The sequence below is a fragment of the Mastigoproctus giganteus genome, chromosome 8, assembly GCF_048544385.1.
Source record: "Mastigoproctus giganteus isolate SK-2022 chromosome 8, ASM4854438v1, whole genome shotgun sequence".
NCBI classification, from domain to species: domain Eukaryota; kingdom Metazoa; phylum Arthropoda; class Arachnida; order Uropygi; family Thelyphonidae; genus Mastigoproctus; species Mastigoproctus giganteus.
The window spans coordinates 95228571-95251378 of NC_143582.1; the positions used below are offsets into that span (position 1 = coordinate 95228571).

Below are 22808 nucleotides of genomic sequence, written 5' to 3' on the forward strand. Positions count from 1 at the left end.
GGTGTTGTTTCCTTCATTTCTGTACCTCACGAGGTTCCTTTGGTATGCTTTTCCCATTTACAAGCCACTCCTATGAGAAGCTACAGGTGAAAACCTGACTGGTCTTTAAATTTTGCACACCAGTATATTTACTTCACGAGTGCTCTCTCGACAAGCCCGGTTGGTATAGTCACCATCCTCTCCACACCGGGCGGAAAAGACCCGAGTTTGAATCCTATCGATGACGCGAGAAACTGTTATGGATTTTTTTTAACAATGTGGCTAAGTCAATTAGTTTCAGACGAGAGTAGAATGGTTTATTCTCCCAGAAACTTTTTTTTTGCGGAAAACAGCAAATCGACCACAGAAGGCACATAATTTATAAACATATATACGGCGCAATATGGCCTGCAATGCTGATGTGCTTAAAACCATACAACAAACAATTTAATCATTTATTTATACTTTTTTTTTTACTTTTTCAGAGAAAGAATAGATGAATTTATCGATGAAAATAAGGCTCTTATAAAGAGAATGTTTGGAGATTACGCAATCCCACCTAGCGACGATGACATTCAGATACCATTAGACAAATACGAGACTTATGATGGAAGGACATTACACGTGCGTTCAGAGAGGGCACGTCCACCTTTCAGCTCTTCTTCAACTAATTCTAACAGGTAAGATTTGAAATTTTTCCTAAAATATAGCAACCCTTTATCTCGCGAATTGATTTGGACAGAAACACTTCAACGAGCTAGGTCGTTTTGTTCAGTGCGAAAACAACTTAAGCCAAGAGGCAACACGGCTTTAGTTTTTTTGGCATTGTCCAAAACATCTGAAATCAACTTGAGTTGTCATGTGTTTTTCAGCTGTGTGTTCTTTAGCTGTTTCACCGCCTGACTATTCGAAAATGTTTTGATAAAATTCATCCTTCATCAATGAGCCATCATAGCCTATTTGAATCTTACTGCTTCATAGAGATAATGCTTTAGACTTTCTTATGCTGCCGCTTTCAGCGTACAACAGATCTCAACACTTTCACATGTCATACCAAAGAAGAAGTTCTCCAGGAAGGGGTTATCGCTGGCTTACCCTTCAAATGCACTTTTCTCCATCGCTTTATTGCGGATAGACAAGATATCATATGTTATACAGATGACGTTAAGCTGCTGAAAACTATCAACTCAAGGAAATTGGCGAATCACTATTCAGATTGCCAATTACCATCCACAACTTTCTCTCCCATAAATAAAAAAAAAAATTTCTCTTTAAAACAGCCACCTTACATTCAAGCAGACTGCTCCGCATCCAAATTTCACAGTTCAAATACATTCTGACCTTGAAGTGATCCTTAGCTTACATTTTCATCTTGAAGCAATGAAATTCATAACGTATCGCGTTCGATGGATTGAATAGCAACATTTCCATAACAAAGACCTCCATCATAACAAAAACATACATCTACCACTCACTGAGCTTTTCCTATGGTGAGGAAATAATGGCCTCTTATTAGGGCTTGCATAAAACCGAGAAATTTCAAAACCGAGTTAAAACCGAAGTTTACTCTTAAAACCGGTTTTAAAACCGATTTTCTCAGACTTAGGGAAAATAATTAAAATCTTATAACACAGGTATTTATTTTATCTTGGGTAGATTGTACAAATCGTAATCAAATCTTTTAAACAAAATCTATCACCTCTTATAGTAAAAAAAAAAAATAAAAAAATTAAAATGTTCCGAAAAAGTAACCAGCTTGAGATTATACAAAATTAGAAATTGTATTAAAATCCTTTGAATAAAAACTATCTTCTCGTATAGTGAACAAAAATAATAATAAGCCCTATAATAATAATAATAATAATAATAATAATAATGTGAAAAAAAACTACTTTGGGAAATTACTTTATTATTTATTGCTCAGCTTTTTTCTGAAAATGATCCTTTAAAAAACACAGTATATTAAGCATTTTCCCTGTTGGACTTGACCTTATTTTTGTGTTAAAGAGACCAGTGATCGAAAACACTCTCTCAGATTGGACTTGTTGGTTTAATGGTCAGCAGTGCTCTATAAACTATAAAGATCCTCCAGACGACTTCATTATCTTCTGACATTTCGAAAATTGTGCTTCATCTTTGCTTTTTCGAGCAAAATAATTCCATACATTTGATTTCATCTTAGACATATTAAGAGTAATAAATATTAATTAGTAGGAATTTATATCACCGACAATTTTAAATAAAAATATTGAAGATAACAAAGCCACAATACTATGCGTCACTCCGGCAAGCACTGAATGAAGAGTCTAAACGAGGCAAGTTTCAAAATTTTCACGAAAGAAATTTTTTATTTATTTACTTGCAGTTTTTTTCCCCAATTAAATCTATTGCATTTTCAAAATTACATAAAAGCTAAATTTGGTGAAGCTGCTTTTTGGAGAACATTTGATCGCAAATTTAATAGGAATAAAGAAGCAAAAAGCTTTCTACGATTGAAATTTGATGCAATATTCAGCGAATCTCTTTCTAGTGGGTAACCATCAATAAGGCGCGTTCCATAACTTAACTTGCCTGGCGAGCAAGATAGATGGAACGGAGAAATGTTGAACATTTTCTTTTACGCTATCGCTCCGACTCACTCAGTCGTAAATGAGTACACCTGCATCGTGCCATGATACAGGTGGGAAGACTCTTCTATAAAACTTATACTTCAAGGATCATGCATTCAATACAGTATAAACTACTGGAGGAAAAATCAGCAAAGTCGACTATTGACAACAATGTATTCTGGAATGATTTCCAAGCTTCTGGGTTAGCTTTCAATGTGAAGTTCCCTACTTTCTCTGAGCTCTTCCCCAAGAGAGATGTGCTACTTCTAAACGCGTCTCCTCACTGAGCATTTTCTGTCATTCCACATGCAGTAATTTGTTCAAGATACAGATGTTTACCAAATATGAGTTGTCTGCGACAAGAAATTTCGACAGAAAATCTTCCGCCTCATCTCCACCAAAACTTAAATTTGTTAGAATATTGCAGAAACTGTTCTAAAACAATTAAGACCTGAAAAGGACGCTTTTCTATCCATGATTGTGCTTGTGTTTGGATTTTGCACTGAAGGATGAAGGCCTTCATAAATTGTTATACCCTGCTCAATAAAATTAACAGAACAAGTAGAAAACCTAGTGTAACTCGTGCGGCTTGAGATGAAGCGGGACAAAACTTGGTGGTGTTCTATAGAATAACGATGAAATTATGAGACAGAGCCTTTGGACAGGAATACAGGATGTTTATAGAGGTTGTATAAGAATTATTAAGACGGTCACGTTTTAGTAATTCTTTACTTACACTGGTATACGGTCACGCCGTATACCAGTGTAAATAAATCATTAAAAAATTGCTCGAGTTCAAAATCTGACGAGTTTTCTTTTATAGCTGTTAATAACCTTGCACGTGTGTCCTTCAGTTTTGCATATTATTGTTAGAATACAGTTCATGTTTTAGTAATGTATTAATAAGTATTTATTACTTCTTACGTTTAAGTAATTACCATTACTTAATTTTAAGAACCTAAATGAAAACAGAAAACGATGAATTTTTATTAATAAAACTGTAACTTAACAGCAAGTTAATTTAAATTTCAGAGTAGATGCTTGCGAATCAGGGGTCGAAATTGTAACTCCATATTGGGCTTCCAATAGTGCAGGCAAAATTAGAGCAGTGGTCAACACTCAGCATCTCCAACAAGCCATTCATCAAGAAGTTTGTCAGTAAGTAAATATTACAGTTAAAAATACACTATATTGGTAAAAATATACGAACACGCCTGGGATTTGGGAAAAACGAACTGTACCGCCCATACACATTGTCAAGAGTAGTTATAAAAAAATTCTTATAATTTTTATAAAAATTACAAGAAACTAATAATGTTTTTATAGTATTAATTTTAATCGATAATCGTAATTTATAATTTAATGCAATGATTAATTTAAAATTTTCGTACAGTGCAATATGAAATGGAACTGCGCCATATACTCTACACACACAAAAAATTAGTAATACGTCATTAATGAGATGATCAGATGTTTTTTGTAGTTTTGTTACGTTTATTTCATTTCATAAAATCTCTATTACCTTCTAGTATGCAATAAAATAGGCTTTTCAAAGAATAATCAATGAATTTTGTTAGTTTTTTGTTTATTTTTTATTTTATTATTATTTTATTTATTATTATTATTTTCTTGTTGTTGTTTGGCTACGTTGTGTCACGACGCGACCTCCCCTTCTTATCAACATCTGCTAGTCATTAGGTTAAGTTCCTTAATTTAACGAGCAAGCGAAGTGGTAAATAATTCGAAGAAGCCATAAATTATTATCTTTTAAAGCTCCCAGAAAGCAGTTCTTTCTATGAACTTTCTATTCTGAGCCTTTAGTGGCTCGTCAGGATAATAGAATAGAAGGCAGTTAACGCGAAATTTAAATTATTTTCATTAGATATAATTAATACACTCGAAATGTCTATAAAAACAAAAATACATATAATAAGTACACATATAAGTTAACTCCAAGCGGTGGAGCTGCAATGGTTGTGGCAATCCCCCACCTCACGCAGAAAAAGAACTGCTGCCCTTAATATGTTTAAGTTTGCATCTAAACATAGCTAAAGGATCGCCTGCTAAAACCAGCACACAACCAGACTAGTACATGAGTATCAAGCCAGAATGCTCTAACCAAAATCTCATCTCAACAGCTTCGTTTAGAATTAAAATAAAAGCATCAAAACGAAACTACAGACTCTTCTAGTCGTGCTTCTGAATAGTACTCATCACATTACCTGTCTCTCTGAAACATGGATAGATAGTGAACCTGACAGACATCTCCTCTCAAGTCAATTCAACTATTCTTCATTCTTCTTCTTCTCTTGCATGAGCCAAAAAAGTGGAGGATAAACTATTACCCTTTAAAAATTTTTGAGGTTATCAAATTATACAAAAGCAATATTCTTGCCACTATGAAGTCATAGCAATCACAGTCATGCACAACTCAATTCAGTTGGCAGTTCTAAGCTTCCCACCAAACCCGACAGAAGAATACAGTAATACCCCGAAGTTACGCGATAGGTGGGTCCGACGAAAATCGCGTAAGTCGAATTCGCGTAAGTCGGGGTACAACTTTGCATATAAATACATATAAATTTTGCTTAATTGGGACCAAGGACTAACAAAAACACTAGTTTAGAAGAAAAATATTAATAAAATTGCAGTTCTGTATACATATTAATACAAAATATGTATTAAAAAAAACAAATGACTTACGTTAAAAAGTTATTTCGATGTCGATGGCTTCATAAAATCTAACAAATTCGTCTGACGACACAGCGCGTTCTTTTTTTCACGCAGAATTTCTTAGTAGCAAGCTAATAATTTTTTTATTCCTTGCTTTGTAGCTATAACGCGTTCTTCGTTGGAGTCTATGTTTTCTAAAATTTTTAAGCCCTTTACAATTGAGCCCTTTTCAATTTTCAACCTGTCAAGTTTGCAATTGTCATGTGCTTTTAGCCGTTGCTTCATTTAGGCCTGTAGCACGTGCAATATCACATGGTCTTTCATTTCGCTCAAAGCGTTTCACAATTTCATATTTTTTCTCTATCAACAGAGGCGGACTGGCCATAAGCCTTACCGGGGAAACCCCGGTGGGCCAGTGTGATTTTGGCCATAAACCATAGTATGAGGCCACTATAAATTTTCCCGGGTAAGAATTTTTGATCCAGTCCGCCTCTGTTTATCGATAATTGCTTTTCTTTTTCTCTCTGAATCTGCAGTGTCTTCACCAGGACGCTTCCTTTTCACACCTTTTAATTAAGTATTTTACTCATTTTTAGGGAATAAAGCACAATTACAAAACGAGGAGGCACGCTTGATATGCATAAACAAAGCTGCGCGCATGTAGCAACTGAATAAACAACACCATAAAGGCAGAGATACACTATTAACACCTCACATTTCTAGGGGTTACTACCATAAAACAATAAAAATCCAGTTGCGTTTCTGCTAGTGAAATCTGTTATAAACTGGTAGTAAACTCGATCTAATTGCATTTGCGATTATACCGATAGCTGGAATTGTGTTGGTTTTTACGTTATTATGGTGAAATGTGTTTCCCCTTCACTGATATAAAAAACATAAAAGCAGCAAAGTTGAATTTTGTTCATCTTTCGCTCTCAATCTCCGCCGTCGTACCGTATATCGATAACATATGAAAAACGACCTTGAAGATAGTGGGCGGCAGCGTTGCCAAACAAAAAAATCAAGAACCGCGTAACTCCGAGTTCGCGTAAGTCGGGGTAGCGTAAGTCGGGGTATTACTGTATTAAATAAAACAATAGACTGGATAGCCACCATAGTTAAAAATAAACTGAGAGAGAAAAAATAATAAAATGGGGGCAGGAGAGTTCACAAGATTATAAGACATATTATACCGTAATTTAGTAGCCATGCGAAGTTGAACCACGGTCATTCAAAGCGCATGCAATGTAATACCCTCATATTGGACCACCCGGTTGAGGAGGCCTTCATTCTCAAGGTTAACAGCAAAATTATCATAACAGAAGACTTTAACCTTCCTAAGTATAACAAACAAGCATTTCATCTGCAAAACTGCTGTCGCAGACGGAATTTTTATATATAAAACATCTAACACCAGAAGAAATCAGTCCCTACAACTTCTCTTTTCAAACATATCATTAACTGAAGCGACTCCACAAATATCGACTTCAAATCTGACCACAACCATATAGAAGTTTTAGCCACCATCTTCATAAATATCACTGTTTCGCCCACTCAGAGGAACAGAAAACTGCTATCCTGTCTTAAATTTCTGCAAAGTTAAAAATGTTGTATCGCCCAAACTTCTATCCGTGGGATTCAGGCTGCAGTCCACCTTTTAATCAATTTTACCACATAGCGGTAGAAGAAGTACTTCAGAGTACTTCAAAAAGTCATGGAATCTTTAATAAAAGGAGATTGGAAACTCACTTATTCATTTCAAAAGAATCAGAGCCCTTTTTCAATAGAAAAAAAAACATCACATACTTATAAAATATACATTGCTGCACAACTGAAAGCCAACAAACGAGCTCTCTTATACAAATAGCAAGCCAACCAGAAGCTCATGAAACACAAAACTGGATTGCCGAGCCGACAATAAACATCCCGATTATCCGACCAGACTCACTGAAATGAAAACAGAAGACAGTGAACTGCTTGACCAGTTGGTGAATAAAGAAGTAATCGAACAAATCATAAATTGGCAACAAATGATCAATACCAGTAGAGGAGGTAGGATATACCAGGTAGGAAATACCAGTAGAGCAGGCCTTCAACATTAAAATATGCTGAGGTCAGCATGAAATGTGCTGTGTTCCTAGTACACATAATTAAAAAAGTTTAATGTACACAGTTCATCACATTTCAGGCGCATTAGCAAATAGTAACAATTCATGATTTATAAAAAAAAAAAAACGAAAAACAAAATAACAGATTACCTCAATAGCAACGAAATAACGATGGACACCACTGCACAGTCGTATCCAGTTTCCTTCCGTTTATCTTAGTGGACACGTAGCCAGTAGCGTAGCTACCCTTTTTCAGGCCCGGAGGCAAAGAACATGTTCGGGCCCCTATTTAATTATGAAAATTGCAAAAACAGGAGACAAGCAAAGACGCCGGGCCCCCTTAAGGGCCCAGGCCTTGAGGCAATTGCCTTGCCTGCCTACATGGTAGCTACGCCACTGCACGTAGCGTCCACCAAGGTCAACGGAAGAGAAACCAGAGCGCAGCCGATCAAAAAAACGCAAAAACAAGGAACCACCAGCATGAGAAAGAAGGCTTCAGAAGAAGACAGAAGAGCTAAGAGTCAAGATATGCCCGCTAACTCAGTACCAATGGAGTAATAGAATTAAGAAGCTGATCAGAAAATGAAGAATATCCACAAGAAAGAAAACATCCACAACAAACACGAGACCAAAAATCAGAAGATAGTTTTATACCAAGGCACCCAGAAGCAGAACTTTCTCGCGCTCAGCAGAGACTATGCCAACAGAGAGAGAGAGAGAGAGAGAGAGAGAGAGAGAGAGAGAGAGAGAGAGAGAGAGAGAGAGAGAGAGAGAGAGAGAGAGAGAGAGAGGAAAATAAACAACCTGATCTTCGAGGAAAACCAAACTGCCTTCTTCAGGAGCATCGAACAAGAGAAGAACGAGAGTAAAGGACCATCGACCAGAAGACGATCGAGGAATCCCGGGGTAACCTATGAAGCAGCAAAGTTAGACATAACGCCCGAGGATCCATGGATAGGCTTAGAATGGAATAAAAGCAGAGACATAAAAGGACTGGCAGAAAGGGAGGTGTAGGATGAAGTACAACACTCGATCAGAAGTCCCACAACTGGCGAACACAGGGAGAGATAACATCCACAACTACTGGTACAAGAAGTTCAGCTGTACACGGACATAGCGGAACAATTCACCGAAATGATAAGGCATTCTCGACACACTGGCAGATCAAAAAAAAAATTATAGGAGGAGCACCATGATACAAATAATTATATTGCTACCCTTACATCCTGCTGAAAAATTTTATACCTCTATATGGACCAATTACCAATTTTTAAAACTAATATTTTAAAAAAAGAAGATGTATAAAGTTAGGTTATATGAAAGCGTTTGTGAGTCGACTGATAATTAATTATCTCAGTATTACTGATAAGGAACATGAAAATTAACATTGTGTATGTTTACAGCCTACAATTTTACGAGGTGCAGCAGTGAAAGTCACAAATTTTGTTTTATAAAATGTTATTACCAAACTTAATATTCAGTTTTTTGAGATGAGAGAAGAGAACAAATTGATATAAACTCTAATTGAAGTTCTGGCAGAGGTGTATTGCTAAAAAAATAGTACTGGAACGCTCGTTCTCCAGAAGACTATATGATAACGCCACATCGACTGTACAGTAACTGAATCAGACTTCACGGCTCATAGAACAACCAGTTCTAGCGTTCAGTTCATGGTGAATCAAAATGCAATGTTCGTACGCATCACAGTATATCTCATTCGTTGGATCTCTTTATCTAACACATTGTACTTTAGTAAGAAACGTTCAAGTTTCATTGCGAAATTTATATTTTTGTTTTTAAAGAAATCTATTAATTTTAAAGATTACTATTAATATATATTTTTAGTAGCAATGGGTAAAATAGATATTTCTCCCTCCCCTTTGATTATGTCATTGTTTCATAATATTAGGTGTATAAATTTAATGATTTTCTATTATGACATTTAGAAAAAGTAGCGGAACGTCGTTCCGGCCCGAATACACCATTGAGTTCTGGCAAATATATTTAGCTCTTCAGGGGTTATCTCAATATTTTTATTTACATTGAGCATGGCGAAACCATTGAGTCTTTCCTGACCCATTGTTGATCTCAAGTATGTTTTAATTCTTTTCAACAAACTAAAATATTGCTCTGCTGTTGAAGTAGCAACTGGTATTAGACAAAAAAATTTTCAGTAGGCAATCGATGTTTGGAAACAGACGCAAATCTGTAAGCTGCCATTGGCGTATCGACTTTTTCGGATTTCTGTATCCAGAATTCCCTTCATAACTTCAATTCTCCATGAAGTACCTCTATAATGGTTGGTAAATCGGTTTCATATGTTTTTGCTGCATCCAATATTTCTTCATCTGTTGTGTCCGAATCAAAATAATATTTGGGAATTATTTTTTGCAATTTTGAAATAGCTATGGATTATCTTTGGAAATCGTGAACCTATTCCACATCTAATTTTTCGGCAATACTCTTGGTCTGGTCAAATATAATTCTAAATTCAGTTTCTGAATTTGCTCTTATTCTATTTAATGCCGATTTAGCAATTTCTACCATTGCAATTGCCTTACAGAAGTTGACATTAATGCTTTGCAGTTGAATTGAAAGTGATAGTGTTATAGCTAAAAACGTTGTCAAAATTTTTAACTCAAATTTGCAAATTGCTGCGGACAGCGGGCATTGCTTGCTGCATGGGTATTGGTGCTACTTATATCATCCATTACAGAAACTCCTGCAAGCAGGCTTAACTTGAGGATATGCGGATATTTTTGGGGCCCTGTAAAATGTTTATTATGAAATGGCATTTAATGTTTTTGGATTAATAATAATAATGATAAATAGATGAGTTTTGGTGCCGTTTTGTGGCGCCAATGGCGCATTCAAAACGTCATCTTGTCAATAATCCTTGCTTGAAACTGCTTTTTAAATTACTGATATACTATTCTGCTCTAAAATGAGACGCCTGTTTGTTCATTACCATACAGTTGAATACTTGTTATTTGAAATGGATGAATGCATTTCACAAAACAAAAATTAATTTGAGGAATATCAAACATAGAAAGGTGACTAATTAGGAGAATATATTAGTTACTTAGAGACTCTGTTATATTGCAAAGTAATGTTTATTCAATTATACCCAATGATTTGAAACAACTAGTATTCTACAAAACAAAATCAAAATTAAGACACAAATAAAATATAAATTTTCACTACAGAAAATTACAAAAACGAAAATATACCACCTATGTAAAACAGAGGTTCCCAACCCTGGGTCTTGACCACATTGGGGGTCGCGATGTTAGCACCACCATCCTAACCTTGTACATGGAGAAATGCAATATCCAGATTTTCTCTTTCCAAAAAGTCGTTTATGGTGTCACTCAAACCTTCTTCACCAGTCAAGTTCATAACTTTGGTAAACCCAATAAAATTTTCTTCTATAGTGAACTTTTCTGTGTCGAAATACCGAACTCAGAATGAAAGCTATTTGAAAATGCTAACGTCGGTTGTTTCGTCAGCCAAGATACTATAAAAATTCGAAATTTTAACTTTTTCAACAATTTTACTCTGTATGATTTCTCCGCTGCATTTAATTAATCCATTTCGGGTTGTTTTAATAAAAGCAGCATTTTTTCCAGCAATCTTCATGTGGTTCTCAAGGAGCTTGTCACCGCCATCGACACGAAATCTTAATAATGCCTTGAAATTCCCTTTCTTTTTCAACTTATCATCGTTGTCTTCTTCTACGAAAATAGACCCATCATCTCTATGACCGCTCAAAGTGATATTTTGCATTCAGCAAAATATTATAGTCTTAATGATTAGTATTAGCGAACTTCAAATATAAAGTTCGCTGAGCAGTGCAGACGGGCTGCCAGGGCAGCTCATGGAGTCTTGTCAATGATTATAGGAATTTTGCTAGCAGGGACAGGGAGGTGATTATCCCGTTATACAAAGCAATGATCAAGCCACACCTAGAGTGCTGTGTACAGGTCTGCAGGCCTCATTTTAGGAAGGATGTAGAGGTGCTAGAACGAGTACAAAGAAGGGCAACAATATTGGTGAGGGGAACAAAGGGGTGCTCTTACCAATAAAGGCTTAAGTTCTGCAAATTGCAGCGCCTGGAGAGTAGGAAACTGCGAGGTGATCTGATTGAGGTGTATAAGGCCTTGAATGGGTTGAGCAACCGTAATGCTGATGGTACTCTTCCTCTTGCTCAAATTACGAACCTGAGGGGGCACAGTTTCAAACTGAGGAAAGACAGTTGTAGAATAGATGTGCAGACATTTGCCTTTAGCCAGCGAGTAGTTGATTGATGGAACAGACTTATATCTTTTGTTGTGGAAGTTGATAGCCTAAATAAATTTAAGGTCGAGCTGAACAGGCATTTGGACCGAATGGAGGGGTGAAATTTTTTTTTTTTTTTTTTTTTTTTTGGCTGATGGTGCATAAGTTTGCTTTCTTGCATCGTATGCCTCTACTAATGCTAATTAATTTTTGTCCATTGCTTTCTATTCTTCGCTTGTTAGCACTTTCTATTAGTGCTTCATTACTTAATGTTTTACCATCCATAACGTCAATAAAATGCTGAGACTGCACTACGTTGTTCTTTTAGAATTCATTTTTCTCATGAACTCTGAAATCATTCTTAGCATTTTTGTGTGATGATAAAGTTCTATCACCAACTTTCCCAGTTTCACATGACTACGACCTCCCTCATCTCCTACAAATAACAAGCAAATTCTGCAAAAACAACCGTCAAATGTATGACTATAAGACACCCAAAGAAATTCCTTTATCCAGTGCGTTTTAAATGATCTATTTTTGTTTCCTTGAGCAACAGAGGGAAATTTGTAGTTTTCAGTTGGACACCATGGATGACGCAATACACTTTAACGTTCTTCGTCAACTATTCTCTGCGTAAAACCAATATAACAACCAATATCTCTAGCATATTGAAGTTCATTTGAAGTTTAAGCTGAACATTATTCTAAAGCGTTTTGTGATGACACAACTCCTGTATTCTCCAAATTATCCCTTCTGCTTTCAAATTCTGTTTTTGTCAACACTGCTTTCATTATTTTTAAACTTTTTAAAAAAATGTCATAAGAGTAGGTTGTTTCTTTGCTCATCTTATATCCATAACGGTAAATCTGTAATTAATGATAAAATAATTGCAATAAATTTATCTGTACACACACACACACACGCACACAAGGCACAAAATAATGCACAGAACAAACCAAATGCGACACTCAAACGTAATGCGGCTGGCCGATACAGGCACATAGCTAAATTCTGAATACTTTGAAGTGAACATTACGCACGACCAAACTATGTGACGCCTCGAACTAGAATAGCGATCACATCAGCATCAGTGTTGCCAACTGTAATCAGTGGAAAATAACTAAGCTACAATGCAAAAATAGCTAAAATCCTGTTAACAATGAAAAATAAACAAAAAAATGTTGCTAAAGGGAATTTAAACGGTTAGTGTATATTCTCCGAAAAACAACAGGGGGGGGGGGGGCACGTGCTCCGGTGCCCTTACCCTGAATCCGCCATAGTCACACTAGAGTCTGTGACTCAAGGTATCATCTATCTGAAGACTAAGATTTTGTATGAAATGGGGTTATCCCTGTATTTTGCCTGTATTGATATATGGCTCTTGAATAAGCGGGATATCTTCGTCGATCTCATAAGCTTTCTTTTTGAGCTAATATACGCCAACTCGTAGATCAGCTACGATTGGCCACGATCTGTTTATTGCGTGTATTTTTGTCATAGTCAATTTTTTCCTTGAAAAATCGCTTGGCCCTCTTAGGGCAGTTTGAATGTCTGATTGAATGGTCAGTTTGTGTGCTTTACAATTGTCACAAACAGGCGGTTGTGACTTCTTCTGGCAATCATTGAATGTATGCCCACGTTCCATACAAGACCCACGGATTGCACCAGCGAAAATTATTCAGCCGAAACTACCAGCTGCAGACTGGTAAAGAGATTGAAGCCATGGCAGAGGGAGATAGCCACACTGTATTACCCGGCAGCAGACGCATTTGTGGATGGACACATGCTCCCTGAACCAATGCGAGTTCCATCCGACAAATAACGTGGTTTGATTCAAGGTACTGTTCCAGATATTGGTAGATAGGTCAATGACCCAGTTTACATTTGTTTACATTTGATTTTGAGATGGATGACGTGACATATTTGGGGATAAAGCCTGAGGTAATTTCCTCTTTGGTGTCCGCTTAGGTTACATTGAAAAATTTCCTCAATAAGTCCCTCTTTATTATTATTATTTTATTATTATTATTAATAGCTATATGGTGCAAGGAAGCCCGAGGCTTATGCTGCACCAGCCAAAAAAAAAAAAAAAAATTCTGAATTACCCTGAGAGAGAGAGAGTCATAAGTAGAAGGGAATTTAGCTAGCTAAGCTGACCATACGTCCCGTTTTCAATGGGACAGTTTCATTTTTTTGCCATGCGCCGGCCGTCCCGTCGGTTTATTAAAAATATAATTTTTGTTACATTTAAAAAAAAAAAAAAACACTTTAAAAAAACGCTTAAATATTGGCGCAACATGACTTATATCGTGATTATATTGTAGGATGGCTGCCATTGCTGGTAATAGTCATTCGTGTAACCACCGGCAGAATGCCATCTTCCGGTGGTTACCACTACTACTGAAATAAACCGACAATTTTTGTCATAGGCGTTTGACATCAGTTCAACAAGTTGTTGCATGTCAGTAGTCGGTAGCGGCATTTGTTCTGTGTACCTGTCGATTATGCATACACACACTTGAAAGTTTTTATTTTGTAATTTTAAAAGTTTTAAGCCTAAAAATTTAAAATATCAAAAAAGAGAAATTGCGCATTTAACGAAGACCTTTGAAAAGAATTCAAATTTATTAAACTGGAAAATTGGTGCAGTGATAAAACAAAAGTGATTTATTAAGGCTGTAATGTTTATTTTTCTGTTGCTCATGGAGGTAGAAGTGACATTAACCAACGTCTACATAGCCAGACACATAAGGATGCTGAGAAAACTTTGAATTCGGTTCAAAGCATCAGCTCTTTCATCGTAAGACGTGATGATGGAGAAAGTGATAAAAATGCAGCATGCGAAGCTCTTGTTGCCTATCATACCGTGCATCACAATCATAGCTTTTGTACAAATGACTGCTTGTCAAAATTCATAAATAGATTTATCGACCAAAATTTTCTTCCGCACGAATCAGAAGCAATAATTATTAACGTTTTATCACCATATATACTGGATGAAGTAATAATAGATTTGAATGAAACTAAAACCATTACAATAAGTTTAGACGCGTCAAACAAAAAAGACATGAAACTGTTTCCGATTGTTGCACGGTACTTTTTGCCAAACTGTGGTGTTAAAATGAAAATTATAGATTTTACTTCTTTGCCTGGTAAAACATCCGAATTACATAGACAAATAGCCCTTACAAAATAAAATCGTTGCTCTGTGTGCCGCTTCTTGATTAGACCAGAGTTCGAGCCCATGACCACCAAATACGGAGGATGCGGAAAGGTCAGGGAATGACCACGACATATCCCGGAGAAATATTGCCTTAGTTTCTAATGCTCCTAAAAATCAAATAACAAACAGCTCTGTGTGCTGATAATACCAACATAAATTCTGAAGGTTGTAAAAGAGTTGGTAAAATTAATGTAGGGAAAAAAATTTAAAATCAGTTAGGATCGAGAGATTATTGGTATTAGTTGTGGTGCATATCAGTGGCGTAGCTATGGGGGCGATCCGCCCCGGGCGGTACTTTTCACGTGAGACACAATTTTATTTATTTATTTTTTTAGAATGTTGGAATTAAAGTTTTACTTTAAAAGTAAACCTATTGTTTTAATTTATTTCTCTATACGTTCTTTTGACTTTTTGTAGTATTTTTGGTGTGTATTGAGAGGGGCGGCAAACTCAGGAATCGCCCCGGGCGGCAAAAACTCTAGCTACAGTACAGATGCATATTAGTATTAGCATTAGTAGAGGCATATGATGCAAGAAAGCAAGCTTATGCAGCATCATTCAAAAAAAAAAAAAAAAAAAAAAAACGCTCCCATTCCACCCCTCCGTTCATTCCAAATACTTGTCCAACTCAGCCTTTAAATTTATTTAGGCTATCAACTTCCACAACAAAGGATGGAAGTCTGTTCCACCAAGCAACTACCCGCTGGCTAAAGGTAAACTTCCGCACATCTATCCTACATCCGTTTTTCCTCAATTTGAATTGATGCCCTCTCAGGTGATTATTCTGAGCAAGAGGAAGAATCCCATCAGCATTGAGCATGCTCAAACCATTCAAGGCTTTATACACCTCAATCAGATCACCTCGCAGGTGCCTAGTCTCCAGACACTGTAATTTGCAAAACTAAAGCCTTTCTTCTTAAGAAGAACCCTTTGTTCCATTCACTAATCTTGTTGCCCTTCTCTGTACTCATTCCAACAGCTCTATATCCTTCTTAAAATGAGGCCTCCAGACCTGTATACAGTACTCAAGGTGTGGCCTGACCATTGCCTTATACAAGGGAATAATCACCGCCTTATCCCTGCTAAAAAAATTCCTGTATATCATTGACAAGACACCATGAGCTACTCTTGCAGACCGTCTGCACTGTTCAGAAAATTTGATATCTGCTGCACAATTACCCCCAGGTCCTTTTTGTTCTCTATCACTGTCAGTGCAGTACCACAAAGTTGATACGTTACTCTGAGGTTACTGCTTCCCATATGTAGTACTTTACATCTGTCAATGTTAAACTTAATTTGCCACCTCTCAGCCCATCTGCTCAACTTTTCTAGATTCTGTTGCAGCAGCGTACTGTCATTAGTGTCCTTCATAACTCTGTCAGCCTTCGTATCGTCTGAAAACTTGGACATTCAGCTTGATATACCATCATCTCTTGGACATTAAGCTTGATATACCATCATATTGGACATTAAGCTTGATATACCATCATTTATAAATACAGAAAACAACAATGGACCCAACACTGAACCCTGAGGGACACCACTAATAACATTAGTCCACGATGAGCAGTGCCCATTGATTACCACTGTATGTCTTCTCCCACTCAACCATCCCTTTATTCATAGCAGAAATTTGCCTCCAATGCCACTCTGCTCCACACTGTATTATTCATAATTGTCTCCAATGTGCTGTCGACTGCCTACCAATCGATATTGATTGTTTTACAGTAAAAATATACAAATACTTTTTTATATACACAGTGAGATTCGAATAACTTATAAACTTTTGTGAATTTGGAGGAGACAATTATGCAAAATTATTGGAACATGGAAATACAAGATTTTTGTCCATAGGCCCATAAATTGACAGAATTTTAAGCATATTTAACGCTTCGTTCATATTTTCTTTTTCAAGAGAAATGTCCTGTTATGTCTAAAAAATTATTTGAAGATCCCTGTTGGAAATTACGGTTGTCATTCGCAAGAGATCAAGTTTCAACTTTCCAAGCATATATTAGTTTTATTGAAAAAGATATTTCAGCTACAGAAGTAGCTATAAACATTGAAAATCTTACAAACGTGTTAGAAGTCAGAAAAAACTAATTTTTATAACAGCAGATGTTAAAATAAACTAAAAGAGTTAATAGGCGGAGGTGAAATTAGTGAGGTCAAGTTTTTTGAAGTAGTTACGAACGTTTATGAAACCAGCTTATAATATGCAAAAAAAAGTGGAAATGCAGCTTGGGAAATACTGAAAAATTTAAATTGCTATTACTGAGAAAGGTACCTGAATAGAAAGAAATACAGGATAGTTTCAACGAGGAGATTATTACACGAACATATTTGATCAGTGGGCATTTATAAAAGCAATAGTTGTCAGGCATTGGACACATGAAATGAAGAAAGCATTTCTGTATCTGATAGATGGGTTCAAATATTTGCTGAAATGTGCGAAAAATGTCTAGCTTCCCAGGATTTCAGTAATGTTATGGAATTTGTTCTTTGCCTACCTGATCGATTATTTTCAATAATGAATAGCATGTGGTCGAAGGAGAAATCCAGATTGTTGAAACCTTGAAAGCCATGTTAATTATAAAACAAAATTGTAATATGGAGCGTGATAAGTTCTATGACAAGATCTTAAAAGACCAAAATTTGTTACGCAAAATACGTTCATCCGAAAAATATACTTGGTGTGAACTTGACAATGCGCAGTCCTCCTGCACATCGACCTAAAAACATTCTGTTGAATATTTTCTTTCTGCTCTTTCCGAACAACATTTCTTCTCCCCGTACAGTTTTGGTCTCAAGGAATTATGGTCATCAATAAGTCATGGATTTAGGAGTGACATTAACCAACATCTACATAGCCAGAAACATAAGGATGCTGAGAGGAAAAAAAAAAAAACGGAATTCGGTTCGAAGCATTAGCTTGTTCATCATCCCGTTTTAACCTCAAGGAATTATGGTCAGCCTGTCTTTAGCTGTCTCCTTAGGAATGTCGAATGTGAATGTCCTCTTGCTTTCGGCGTTGGCACGAAGACCTAGTTTAGTAATAGCTGGGTTGCTAAGAAGTCTCTGGGCATCTGCCTTCATGGCAGTTTCCACTATGACACTAGTGCTACGGATGTTCCGTATAGAGTGAACTGTGAGGTTTTTCATTTGGGACTTGATATACTCGGTCATAATATTTTTAATCGATTCGCTCGTTGTCCGCTTAGGTTCTTCAATGGGCTTAAATACCACAAGGTTAAATTTGTATGGAACTTATTTAGGAAACTCTTGTCTCGTTAGGAATTCTAAACGCATCGGCGTAGGAACAAGGACGATGTAGCATTTGATTTCCTTCTTCGAATTTATCAGCCAGGGTTTCTATTTTAGCAGTAAGTTCCTCATTTTGGACATGGAATCTCAGGCGTAGATAGCAAGGTTTTTCACCCAGAAACTGTGGTTTTTCATCCAGCAAAACAGGCAATAATGAAATAACTGTCCAGGTGACCCTAATATGAAAATGCATTTCTTAGGTGAGGGTAGCATAGTTTTTTTGTTCCGGAAACTCGGGATTTTTTCCAGCAAAACATAAAATCGATCACAGAACATATGCAATTCACAGACAATATACACGCAGCAACATTACTTTAACTGTCGATGCTCCTAAAACCCAATAACAACAACCTAATGTAGTTTTTTTTATATGCAAGTCAATCAGGATTCGCTCCGTGTTTGTCCATCCTTGACTTTATAATGGCTATGAATTTCTCCAGTTTCAATCTTTGCACCAGGATGACATCCAGAGGGTTTGAGTCGCCTTGCGTGACTGTGGGTAGTTTACCTAATTTGTAATGGAAGTATATTATTGGATGGGCCATTACTTAATAAAATATTCAATCGATATCACATACTCGAATTATACCTTCATATCAACCACAAGGGCTCAAATCTGGTGAGTATGGGCTTGGCACACCCAGGGTCCTGAGCTGGATATCATCATTCTTCTCTTTCTTGGCGATTTCCTTTTGACTCTCTCTCAGGGTAATTCGGGGATTTTTTTTTTTTTTGGCCTGTGCAGTATAAGCCTCAGGCTTCCTTGCGCCACATAGCTAATAATAATTTATACTTTCCTATAATATTTCGTGTATTACTTTTGAAAAATAGTTCAAGGCTAAATTTTAAACATGTTATAATAGCAGTAGTAATTGCAAATAATGCAAGAAAGCAAGCTTATGCAACACCAGTCAAAAAAAAAAAGTTACCCATTTGTACCCTACAAGAATTTGTATAGTTCTCCCTTGAATTTATTCAACTCATCCACTTAACAGATGGAAGCCTGTTCCAACAGATCCCTATTGGAACTATTTGCTCAGACTGCTATACCTTCATCAATATGGTTGATATACAGGGCATCTCAAAAATACACGGCATAACTTCAGGAATGAGTTCCTCATATGTAGACAATAAAAATATTTTATATCAACATAGTTCCGGAAATGCTTGGTTCCCAAATTATTAACCGGAATGTCATGTTTTATCTCCCACAGGTGAATTCCTTCATCACAAGGTACTGACAGAATCTGGTTTTCCATTCCGACCATGTCCTCAAATCAGGAGCAAACGGATATGCACTTTACGTACGGTTTGGTGGATAGCAATGCTCTGGAGGTTCGTCGTTTGTACCACGAAAGGTTCTCAGAATGAAGATTTCCAGACAGGAAAACGTTTGAAGGTATCCATCGCCGCCTTTGTGAACATGGGATCTTTACACCTCGTGCTGCTGACAGAGGACGACCAAGGTCTACGACTCCTGAAGTAGAGGGGTGGACCAACTGCCTGCCCTCCATGCTCATTTGATTTACACCCACTAGATTTCTTCTTGTGGGGGCCACTTAAAGTCATTGGTGTATTCAACTCCGGTAGCTGAGGTGGAAACTCTCCACAATTGAATTGTGGCAGGTTGTGAGACAATACGAAACATGCCAGGAATTTGGCATCATCTTTGCGAGTCCATGAGACGGCAATGTGAGGCCTGTATTCAGGCAGCAGGTGGACATTTTAAACAATTACTATTAAGGTGATGTGAACAGTTAAGTGTCATATACAGACCTTCAAAACTCGGAAACCAAGCATTTCCAGAATTATGTTGATATAAAATATTTTTGTCTACATATGAGGAACTCATTCCTGAAGTTATGCCGTGTATTTTTGAGACACCCCTGTATAATGAAAGTAACAGCAGAACTCCACTGATAACAGCAACTTGCCCTGAATGCCACATTGTACAGCAGTCTTTTGATTTGCATATCTCCAGTCTATAGGGACTGGAGATGTGCAAATATATCCCCAATTTTCCTTTGTTACCTCCCTTAATATAACTGGATAGATTCCATCCCCCCCAGGTGTCTTTATATGTCTATCCTCAACGATTTCTCCTCCACTTTCCTTTCAGTTATGTAATTTAGCTCCTCATTACGATAAATTTCTAGCACACCATTCCTAAAAGAATTTCAACATGTGAATATAGATGCAAAATACCTATTTAATATTCGATTTGTATACAACCCAAGCATGGTCATCAACAGTTAATCCATTGACACCAAATGACCTAATGTGATTCAACCCCTTCCTTCTACAGCAAAGACTTCTTTGCTGCTTTTCTTTTATCAGGGACCTCTCATAATCTGCCTTAGCTTGCCTAACCTCCTTTGTGACTTGATTACAGACTTATGTATATCTACCATAGGCTTCTGTATCATGTAATAATTTATATGCAACGCACACTTTTCTTCTTTGCCACGTATCTCAGCAGTTCATCTGACATCGATTTAAGTGTAAGCCTTGAACAACATTTCTTCGTCAGTATGAAAAGCTTTGTAGCTTCTTTGATTACTTCCCCAAATGCTTCCCATTTAAAATTTGCTGTTGGCCACATCAGTTGGTCCCACTGCATATAATTTGAAAACTGAGCTCACTGCAGTCATGAAAGCAAATGCCTTTCCCTTTACCCTTGATGGGTTATGTCTTTAATTAAATTCCGCATAAATACACTGTGATTGCTGCCACCCAGGAGTTTACCTGCAGATTTTTAATACATGAAGAATCACTGCTGATAACCAGATCAAGAGTATTGCTTCTTCTTTTTGCCTCTCTAATATTCTTCTGTAGAAAACAGTTCTCCAAAAAAATTCCAAAAAAAGTCTCGCTAGTGTGCAAGCCACAAATGCCAGTCAATATCTGGAAAGTTAAAATTCCCTGTTATGAGACATTTTGATTTGCTGGCCTACTATTTCTCTGTCTGGCTGTTTGGTAGACTCACCACAGTCATTAGGCATATAACTCACTGCTACCCTTGTTTTGCATGTACCAATAGTAGCAATGCAAGAACCACTTTCACCCCTACCTGCAGTTCTAATTAAACTATTAAAGCTGATTTAATGAAACTGTTCATCCAAGACCCGAATAAAGAAAGATACTGTTTCTGGTATGTTTATACTAAATTCCCATCACTTACAAAAAAAATGAAAGCAGGAATTTTCATTGGATTTCAAATCTGCAAGTTACTGCTAGATTCTCTATTTGAAGAATCCATTAACTACACTTAAAGATATCTGGAATGGCTTTATAAATGTAGTACGAAGTTTTTTTTTGGGAAGGAATAAACACAGATTATGAGATAGTCGTGAGTGACATGTTGGAAAAGTTCAGAAAATAGGTTGCAATGTGAGTGTTAAGGTACACTTCTTGCACACTCATATCAACTATTTCCCAGAAAATAAAGGTAGTTTAAGTGAAGAGCAGAGGGAAACAATCCTTCACAATGTAAAAAAAAAAAAAAAAAAAAAAATGGAATAAAGGTACCGAAGGGAATGGAATGCCACCATGAAGGCCGACTACAGCTGAATTTAAAAGAACAGCCATCAAAATTAGCTGTCTAAGGAAATCAAAAAGACACAAGTTTAACCCATTCTAGTGTAGAAAAAATCCAGTTTGCAGCCATCTTAGTATGACAGGAGGATATAGTCTTTATTTCTGCTGTTTTTTTACATTTTTGAGTTTGCACCATCTTATACATTTTATTTTTAAAAACTCTCTCAATTTATCTTTAGCATTAGCATTAATAGAGATATATAATGCAAGAAAGCAAGCTTATACAGCATCAGCAGAAAAAAAAAAATCCCATTTCATTCATCCAAAATTACGAAATATTTAAATATTTAATATTATTAAATTAATATTAAATATTTAATAATGAAATATGATTTTATTTAATATAGGATTACCTTAGGTGAATGGGATATTATGCAGCCAGATACTTGTTATTCGATTACATACTTTTCACTGATTAAATTAATATTACAGGTCTTCTCAAACAAAAAAGTGCACTGATGATTGCAGCTGTGAGCAGAAATATAAATGGCATCGGCTACTAGCATATGATCCAGATGACCACTGCAAGGGAATTTTCATGGACTGGTTTCTCTTTCCCTCTTGTTGTGTATGTCGATGTGAAACTCTTGCTACAAAGTAACTACACAAAAGAAAAACATGAATGTATGCATTCTGAAAGCAGATTTCACTAGCAGTCTGGTTTTCTGTGGTAGATATGTATATATTTTTCTGAAAAAAAATTACAAATAAAATGAGTTTAAGGTAACTGGTGCTGTCTTTTACTTAACTGATATATTTCTATATTATTTAGGACACATGCCTCAAGAAAAAACTAATAATAAAACAACAGCTAAGCTGGAAAATTCTAAAAAAATTCACCTTGTAAACTGTATTTTGTACATTTAAATATGAAAGTGAATGGAAATTAAAATAAATATAAAATTAGTCAATAAAGCAAACAAAGATGCATTTATCAAATCCGTCAATATAAATAAAGATCACTATCAATAGTGTATATTCGTAATGTGGCTCCTATCTTTTTCTTTTGCATGCTTA

General features: G+C 36.3%; 1 protein-coding gene across 1 annotated transcript in view; it reads left to right on the plus strand.

The window, feature by feature from the left end:
- The window catches only part of LOC150081722 (protein spaetzle 3-like), an 85533-nt gene extending 63095 nt beyond the window's left edge, over positions 1–22438 (plus strand). Inside the window, exons 3-5 of the mRNA XM_090379595.1 lie at positions 465–659; positions 3621–3746; positions 22224–22438. Of these exons, the coding sequence (XP_090235721.1) occupies positions 465–659; positions 3621–3746; positions 22224–22392 (490 nt within the window). The 3' untranslated portion in view covers positions 22393–22438. The remainder of the gene's footprint in view (positions 1–464; positions 660–3620; positions 3747–22223) is intronic.
- The last annotated feature ends 370 nt before the right edge of the window (positions 22439–22808 follow it).